This window comes from Apis dorsata, unplaced genomic scaffold (assembly GCF_000469605.1).
Source record: "Apis dorsata unplaced genomic scaffold, Apis dorsata 1.3 scaffold_262, whole genome shotgun sequence".
In the NCBI taxonomy this organism is placed as follows: Eukaryota; Metazoa; Arthropoda; class Insecta; order Hymenoptera; family Apidae; genus Apis; species Apis dorsata.
Window position 1 is genome coordinate 183,891 of NW_006263540.1, and position 10,056 is coordinate 193,946.

At 36.7% G+C, this 10,056-nt stretch overlaps 1 protein-coding gene across 1 annotated transcript in view; it reads right to left on the minus strand.

Moving 5' to 3' along the window:
* The window catches only part of LOC102681945 (L-ascorbate oxidase-like), a 46,559-nt gene that overhangs the window by 1,983 nt on the left and 34,520 nt on the right, over positions 1-10,056 (minus strand). Inside the window, exons 2-6 of the mRNA XM_006616374.2 lie at positions 2,254-2,617; positions 1,837-2,121; positions 1,475-1,748; positions 529-733; positions 167-351 (exon numbers count right to left, since the gene is read on the minus strand). Of these exons, the coding sequence (XP_006616437.1) occupies positions 167-351; positions 529-733; positions 1,475-1,748; positions 1,837-2,121; positions 2,254-2,617 (1,313 nt within the window). The remainder of the gene's footprint in view (positions 1-166; positions 352-528; positions 734-1,474; positions 1,749-1,836; positions 2,122-2,253; positions 2,618-10,056) is intronic.

A 10,056-nucleotide genomic window follows, 5' to 3' on the forward strand; every position in this document is an offset into this window, starting at 1 on the left:
GCAACCCAGTTAATGATACTCTTCTAATTCGGTTAAACTACCGTATTCAAAGAATTCCAGCAATTAAGCGAAAGCGTTTCAACGAAGGCGCGGTTCTTTCTTTAAGGAATTACTGCTACTAAATATTGAAACGGTGGAAAACGTCTCGCAACTGTACTATACTTACAACACCCTGCGGAAGGCCAAAATCGTAAGTGGGCGCAGTGGTGGTCGGTTGGTATGGACCACGAGCATATCTCAATATACCTAACTGTTGAGCACGAGGTATACCACATTCTCCCAGTGAACGAACTTGGATCCAATACGCGCCTACCGGTTGATCCGCGTTTATCACGAAGTCGTATCTTTCTCCTGTAAATCAGAGGGTAAAACATCGTTAACTTTAAGATATCGAGGCGATATTTTACCGACGCGCAATTGTATTGATTGATGCCGAGAATGGAGGAAGACATGCCTTCCTTTTCTCGTCGATCTTGATGAATGTTAAAAAAAAAAAAAGCTTAGAAGCTGAAGAAAAACGTTCTTTACCAGAGAACGAGATGATCGTGTCCACTGTGACTGGTTGCACCGCCTCTCCGTCGGTCGCGATTATGGTGAGGGAATGACCTTCGAACGTGATCTGGGATGGACAAACCGATCCAAACGAGTTGATCAGTCGAAAACGATAACGACGACCGGGAGTTATGGTGAACACCTCGAGTGGCGTGTTCGTCATGAAACCGGTGTTGGGATCCTGCGGACAGAGACGAGCCTCGTTTATTAGATTTGTTTCGATCCGAGCATCTCTTTAAATCAAACATTTAAATCGAGATTTGATTTGAGATGAAGTATGGCGAATGAAAATTTTTATGTGTGCGGTCTGACGAGATGATTCGAAATTAGAGTCGAAGATTTCTTTACTCTTTCCTTTACTCTTTATGAATACAAGAATATCTGGTATCTTTTAAATTCTTTTTTCATTCTGTAAAATCGATATCCACGTATCTTTAAATTAATAGCCTGTGTTGAGAATCTACACGCACTTTCACTAGATGCACGTAATCTGACTAGGGTACTATAAATCGTTTGAAAGTGGAATAGAATCGAGCTGACCAACTTCGACCAACTCCTAAACTTCGTCGTTTGTGGTGTGTGTACGTGGCTACTGGCGCCATGACCAAGATTTATTACGGAGTAGAACTTCATTTATCTGAACGTGTCACGGTGGTTGGGATAACGCGGTACTTTTAATAATACAGTTTCCTCATCTTATATACTTATTACTTCATATATAACCAAGATGACGTTACGTCTCAAGTAAAGAAGTACGCGTCCAATTTATTTCAAACGCGAACAAATAATGATATACTGCAGAGAGATAAGTGCACATTCAATTGTACGTACGAGGAAAGAATAAAAGGAAGAGACATTGCTGATTAATTTATTAGATTATTCGTCTGGGACGAGAAGTAAACGTAAAATTCGAATCGCATACCCTGAATTGGCCTTTTCCGTTTATCAACACGCTTTCAGGCGCTTGGCCAGTGTTAACCGCCAGCCGGCCGGGGAAACGTTCAGCCGCGTTCTCATGGAACCAGTCGCTGATGAGAACGACATGGGTAGTGAGATCGTAGTCGTAAAGATTGCTGTTAGGATCTTTGCTAGGCGGTTGACGTATCACTATGCTTCCGTACAGACCGTCCATTTTCTGCAATCCTGTGTGGGCGTGCCAGAAGTGCGTACCTTCGTTTCCAGCAGTCCATTGGTATCTGTTTATAATAAAAATTTTATAATAAAAATCAATTTGTTGATTCGATTTAAAAATTTGGAGAAATTGGACGAATGATAATTAAATACCTGAAGGTGCTACCCTCTTGAATGGGGCACTGTGTCACGAATGGTACGCCATCGTAGTATTGAGAGCCCCTCTGCCATACGCCGTGCCAATGAATGGTAACTTCCATACCTTCGATGTGATTCTCCACGTCGATCACGACTTTGTCACCTTGACAGACTTGGATACTGGGCCCAGGTATCATCCTGTTCGCTGTCAAAATACCCCGTTCCACTCCATCTGCCAACACGCATTGACAATCGCTCCAGACCACGTTAGTGGCGTTAGGGGTGCAAATTTGGCACGCGCTGCAAAATCATTGATCATAGAAACTCATAGAAAATCGAATCTATTTATTCTTTACTCATTTCGCTTTCGTTCATAAGTAATCCATAATTTGGCAATAAGTTTATTTCGTCGAATGATTAATAAGAACTCACGCCCCAAGGACGGTGTAATACTCGAGGGTGAAATGGTAATAGCATATCCTAGGTGGTTCGTTCTCGCGGCAAGCTCTGGCACACTCGTCCGGCGAGGAAAGCGCCGGATTTCGGCGCAATTCAGCCGTGGATCGCTCGCTGTAATCGAGGGGTCTCGTCCTTGGTGGTCTGACAGTCACCCCCCGACTGCCAAGATTGTCGATCCCGCCGAAACCACTTCGAAACACGTTACCGGTCGGCGGATGAGTTTGCACCAGGCCATGACTCGAGGGGAAGAAGTTGGTGGTATCGTCGGTGAAGATGTTGCCCGTCTTAATAGTGGGTGTCCAGAAGGATGACGCTGGTGTCTGGTCGGAGACCACGTCTGTAATTAAAGGTGATAAATCGTTATTGTGATTGCTCCTTTAAATTTAAGATAAATTTTAAGAATATATATATATATATATTTTTATTCGAAATTATTTTTAGATGGAATAGAATTGGATATCGAATATTTGGAATATCGAAAGAAGTAAATTCGACAGAGTTTTGAATTTGGAAGGATTGATTCAATTGTATATAATACGTTTCGAAATTTTATGAATCGAAACAAGGGAAGAAGAAATAATATTTCACTGGAATGGATCCAAGGATATGTAAGACGTAGATAAAACTATTTTTATAGGAAATAAAGTCAAAGGTTTCTTGATGCAAAAAAGAGATACTGCAGCAGAAAAAGATAGCCAACAGGTGACGCGGTGGTTACATTTTTTTATAACGAGCCGCACGCAAGAAACTCCACGATAAATTGAGTATAATGTACAGTGTAGCAGATGTAGGTAATTAACATCGTACAAACGATACACCTATTACCATTTATAACGGGTAAATACACGTTTCAACGTTACGGCACTTCATAACTATAAACGATAAAAGTATAATAGTCATTACACAATACCAATACAACACTACATTAGACACAACGTATAATAATTTCAACGTTACCATTACTACGACGATAGATGAAACGAGCGTGGCACACGAAGAAAGTAACGACTCGCAAAAAATTCGAAAGGTTCTCGTTTCTCGTGGCGCGTGTAAAAGTTAATTCTCCGTTTATAAGGGAAAATAGCCGCGATTAAAACGCGCTACCGACTTTTTTAACATTCGAGATTCGAAAAAAAAGGAAGAAGAAGAAGAAGAAGAAACTTGATCGTATATCACGCGTATGCTTGCACTCGATATCCACTCATACGTGCCGCGAAGGTAGGCGAGAGAGCGAAAAGTATGCGAACCAAGGGAGAAATTACTCTTGGGCACGAAAGTCAAGTCTCGAGAGTCAAGGTGGATGTTATCGTCGGGTTATCTTCACCGTGACCCTAGACGATCGACTATTTCGTTGCGCAATGAAGGAAGTCTGCATCATCTTCGGGTTCGATCGAACGAAGACGAAAAGAGGAAGGAAAAGAGGAAGAAATTTCGCGAAGATCTCGAAATCGAATCGCGATCATAATTCGATAATTACTGGGCAGAAAGTTCGATTAATTATGATGGGTTACAATCAAGTTACGATTTGTCAGATTCGCGGCCTCAGAATCGAGAACGAGTTACGATTAATTTGATGTTAGCAGCGCGCCAACTCGAGCTGTATTTTCCCTTTAATTATCGCGACGCTCGAGTGAATTTCGCGAGTTGTTTTCACTGGAGATGCCACGACTCATGGCCACTCGAAAATCCAATTATGGAACTTTTGCCTCGGATTTGCAAATTTTCTTTCTTTTTTTTTTTTTTAATGATTAAAGCGTAGGCGATGCCCAATTAACGCTCGTGATATATAATAACTAAAACACATCGTGCATCGACTAAAAAGAAAAAAATAAACGATATAATATAGAACAGTAAAATATATTTGTATAATGCAATGTTATATTTGTTATTTGCATTATTATTATTATTATTCGCCAAAAAATTATTTGATTAATCTTTGGCGATTATTTATTGTTATATTTATTTATATTAATATCAATGAATATCAATGAACGGAGAAAATTTAAAAAAAATTTTAAAAAGATTCTAAAAATTTTTAAAAATACGATACTTTTTAAAAAATGAAAAATATTAAGTAGAGTAACATTGATACTGACCGATGAAACAATTTATGGAATATTAACGATAAATCGTTGAAATTTCTACCCGTATCGAATGGATTGTTTTTCTAATATATATTCGAGCGTTATTAAGGTCGCGCGTTTGGTATGCTTTCGTCGTCGAACGAGAACGGTCGAAACACGAGTTTATGCGAGATTTATAATCCGCATATAAAGATTTCTATTCCGCATATTTAAGAAATCAGTGGTTGCATTATTCTCTTCAGGTACGTTACGTATGTATATTTAAGCATATTGGAGGAATAACAAATTTTGATAAAATTTTACTATATAATATAAGAATTAAAAAGTTTACATTTGTTTCAAATGTTTTATTATAACAATGCATCACTCGTTATTTTATTGCAAGTATAAAAATGTATAAAATCATTGTCCTTGCCTCTTAAATTTATTTTCTCTTCCACATTCTCCTTTTATTTCTATTTATTCATTTGGACGATCATTCTTCCAATTCCGCAGTATTATTATTATCGAAAATTTTTATTTAATCGATTTAAAGAAAAAAAAACATATCGAGTAAATATTTGTTTATTTTTCTAAAAATTTCATCACCGTTACGCGTTCCATAGTTCGAAGAAAATTTATTATCGTTGATTATAACACGATGTCATAAAAATTCGATGAAGTAGAATTCGAATAAACGTGAAATGGATATTTGTTCCACGAATTATTTCGATTTAAAAGATAAAAAAAGAAAATCACGAACGATGCTATACGAACCGGTTTTGTCGCGCGAAAAAAATCACGGGATCGTTAAAAAAATCTTAAGGAACTTTGGATTGCGCGGCGTGCCGCGCGATTCCGCACTATAGATTCCAGTAGAACGTTTATCTAGGGTAACGTATATCCAATAAAAATCAGAAACCCACGTAGCGCGCTTTGCTTCGCCGTATTCGTTCGCTTCACCACGCAGCGTGAAAATTACGATAAAAATCCGATCGTTTTCGTGTAACTTTATTGCGATGGGGAAGATGAAATATTGATCTATGAAACTTAATTGGATACTTGAAAAAGTTGATGTACATATATACATGTATTTTATCCGATGAAAATTATATTCTTCGTGTTAATTATTTTCTACAAATATTTTTATTTTCTTTTTTACAATTTACTTTGACATACATTCAGAAACATCGAAATTATTAAATTAATTAAATCGTTTATTTTTAATTTTTCGGAATAATATTCGTAATAACCACGATATTAATTTATTCGCAATATCAATCATAATTTGTACATCCGCTCGCGTGGTAAATAATTAATAATTTTCCATTTTCAGTCGCACGTATTTCATGATTCATCGTAATGTTCGTATTGTTCATTCACGCGCGATATTCGCGAACGATACCCGTTCAAAATTATAATCTTTACAGCGATAATAAGTTGGAGCAATAAATAATTTAGTTTTTCTTTCTTTCTTTCTTTCTTTTTTCCCCAGTTATTTTCATAAATCAAGTTGACCAATAAAATTCAAGATCGATACGATCCCTTCGCGATATAGAAGCTAACAACGAACCGACTGAGGAACGACTTTTCGATATTTAACCACCCTGCACAAATATGGACACCAGCGCTTAAAAGGGTTATAGTATTGTAATTCAGCGTTCTATCCGGTCGCACGCCAGGCGGTCGGCCTCGTCCGCGACTGGCATAGGCGTGCATTATTTACGACCCTGCACCGAACAGACATCGTGACGTAAAAATTTCTCCGCGGATGAATTATGCCGTTCGCTTGGTATGCGAATTTTTTCGCCAGATCAAACCGTCGAGCAAACCTACAAAGCTCTTCGAGAATCCCGAGCACACAAAGCTCTTTGAAACCCGCCATTCGTCTAAACTGTATCTATCGTGACTTCTGCGGCAAACTGTTGTTTGAATATTCACCGGAGAAAATAATAATTTCGGTTTAACTGGTACACCTTGGAAGACGATTTCAATATTCAAACGGAACTATGAGTATGTATGAGAAGTGCTCGATGGAGATGTGGCACGAATATGTCTTCTTTTTCAAGAACGATATAAAATAGAGGAAATTTAATTTAAAACGCGAAGTAAACATAAAACTATTCCCTGTTACAAAATGCAATTCCAGTTTACAACTGGACTCCATTTTATTGAGGAAGTGAAACATAACTTTGGTCGCATAATTTCCATGCAATATTTTCTAAGATCTGTGCATAAGACTTTCTCTCTTTCTTCAATTTACATTAAGCAAGGTTCAACCTGAGCTCGTGGATGAAATTTTCTTTTATGTTTCAAATTCAAAAACTCGTACAAATTTTTTATTTGCGCATATATAATATATAAAAATCGAAATTTCGTTATTTCATTCTTCTGGAATATATTAAGCATAAAAATTATTCTTATCCAATTCTTAACCAATCATTACTTGCGTTAATAAAATAAACGTATTTTCGATCATTTCCTGTTAGATCGTAGTATAAAATTCACATCATTTCTCGCATTTCTCCAGATATATTCACGCTGACATTTCTTCGAAAGTATATGCAAATCGTAATTCGAAGAAATGTAGTTCGATCGAATGTTTTGCAACGTTTCCGCGTTCTGGGCAAAATTGTCTCCGCAATTGCCAGTGAAATTTCTCTGTGGCGATTGATCTCTTTAATAAAGTTGGAATAGTTCTCGCTCGATTTCGAAGCCTCGTAAATTGAACCGTTTCCGGATTGCGAGAGTCCCGGCTATCGAAATGCAATATTCAATAATTATCGTATTTAATCGTTGCTTTCCTTAGCTTGAGCATGCACATGATGAAGTACTTGTTACCGATTGGTACCGAATCAACCGACGGTCGATAAAACAAAACACGACTCGATTGATTGAAAAAGGAATTCTGTCGCAACGATATTTTACTAATCGATATTTTACGTATATCTTGAATCAGCAATGTGTTAATCGATTAAAAAAGAATTCATAAACTAGATAAAAGCATAAGTAAAGTTTTTTCTTCGTTTCTCCGTTATTCAGTTTCGTAAACTATTTTATTACCTAACCTAAAAAAAGAAAAGAATGCAAATTAGAATTCATGTCATAGAGACGATAAATCGTCGATTTTACATCGTGGTCAATGTGAAAATTTCGCGTTGAATATACATCATCCGATTCACACATGTCTTCGATAATTTGCTATTTTGATGCAAGCCTATTGTTGCGCAGTTAAGAAGCCATTAGCAACGAAATTTAATTGAGGAGGGAAAACATAAAACACAAATTAAACAGGATCTGCGTTACAATAACTTGCGAATTGTCGAGCTCGGATCTTGAAGCAACTCTAAAAATACTATAATTCCACGAAAGTCCGCCCTACAAATAATATCCACTAATTATCGTTTGTTGCGTTCCATATTACAAAAGGCGATGAGTGACCAATAGATTTACGAGGGGGTAAGAGTAGAAAGCGTACAACAAATCATTTGCTCGATTCGCATTTGGAAATAATTCGAAAACAGTGGACTTTGTAAGGGAGAAACAAGTAGAACGCGTTAAAGAAACTTCAAAGTCATCACAATCGGAGTAAGAAAGTCTTCTATATTTTATGCGAGCACAAATTTAACTCTTTAAATTTCAATATCTTTCTTTCGATATAATTTTGTAATAGTAATATAAAATTGATCGATTTTATTAATATGACAAAATTATATTTAAAACTCGAGGAAAAGGATTGATTTCGAAGAGATTTTCCGCCAAAAAGGTATACAATCAATTATAAATTTTCAATATCAAAATCATTTTAGGATTAATTTTGTTTTAAGATAACTTTCTTCCCCGAGTGTACACATGTGGTCTTTAAAATGGCAGTAATGTAAATTCTATTTATCGTTAGAAATGGACGAATGGCTTGTCAAAAATGACGTCGCAGCTACTTTCACTGTATAATCCGCAACGCCGCGCCGGCTCTAACGACGGATCTCCACTTCGATGTGTCATCATCCGACGTCTCGTGGATTCCATTACATAATTTTCATAGATTTACGTAACGCGGAACGCGCGAGGAAACGAGGTTTACATAATATGCCGCGTGTGTAGTCCTAGAACCGGACCAGGGTAGAAAATCCGCCTACGCGGTCTACGTGGAAATCCTGTCACGCGGATGCTTTTTACGATGACAGTGCGATGAAGCAATAAACGTGACGGACCAATTTTCTACGTCATGGGAAGACACACGATACGGATGTGTAATATATCGGGCAATTTCTTCGTTCTCATGGAAAAGAATTTTAAGGAGGAGGACTCGCAGGATGTAAGATTAGATTGGCTTAAAGTTGACCTTTAAATTTTTGAGAAGTTTGATGGTAGATCGATTGCTTATATAAATTTATCCTTAATTAATTAAAAATAATGTTTAGAGAATGATGATACATTATATAAAGATATTGAAGAATTAAATGAGAATTTCAAGAAATTTAAAAATATTTGAGATCTATTTAAGAAAGTGATAATTTAGGGGGTAACAAAAAAATTGCGTCAAGATTCCAAATAATGTCTCACAACTATTCATAATTATCCATGATGTATATAATAATACGCAGATTGATACGTGCCAAAAAAGTTGCAGATTCATTTCAAGTATTAAGAAGATACGAAATTAAGAGATCTCTCAACGGTTTTATTAAAGACCATTTATGAGCGATGTTCCAACGAGTGGAAGTTTAAGAAAGGAGGTATCCAATAACGGGAACGGTAATTTCACGGTAATTTCGCTGAAACGTTGAATTTCGATCAGGATCAGCGGATGCTGGAGAATTAACGAGAAAGGCGTGCTTCGAAAATACGTTTCCTTAAACCTTTCACTTTAACCTCCCGAACATGTCAGATCAATAACGCGCGTAAATGCGTTCCACGTCTTATCTCTCGTTCTTTATCTCGCACGCGAGAAGTCGATGATTTCAGCGTCCATTGCGCGTCAACCCCTTCCGTGTTCACTCTTCTTATAATTATTTTCGAATCATGCGTTTTTACACATCATTACGGTGACATAAATTGTCATATTATTCATTCAATAATTAATTCTTTGCATTTTAAAAGTACTTTAGCCTATTTAAAAATATTCTATTTCTACGATTAGTAAAGAAAAATTGTTTAGGCTTAATTTTTCCTCTGCAACTTTCCCTTTAAACCATTTTCATTTTAACATTCTGTATCGATTTCATTATACTTCTCAACTATTCGCATATGCTTCCATTCGAGGATCAATCCGTTTCACACGCTCGAAAGGATAATAGTTGAAGACGTTGAAACTGGGACAAAGGAAGCGAAACGGGACTACTGGCAACGTTTTAAATGTCGAAACATCGATCGTGTCACGAAGTCAAAGTTTGTCCTTTCCTTCGAAATGCGATTAAACTTTGTTTCGAGTTCCCGTACTTGAACGAGCCGAGGAAGGTTGATGCGTGGAGAACAACGATCGTTGTCTCTAACCTTTAATTAAATTATCGGATACATGCGCGCCACTCGTGTGGATCTAACGTGTGCACTTTATGGAGAACAATCATGGGAAAGGTATAATATATCGTACGAATAAATATTGTTGTTAAATATTTATTACGTTAAATTCTTTTATTACCGATTACTTTTATTTTTTATTTGATTCAATGGGAATTTAATTTGTTAATTCTTTTTTTTTTTTTTTTTTTTTTTT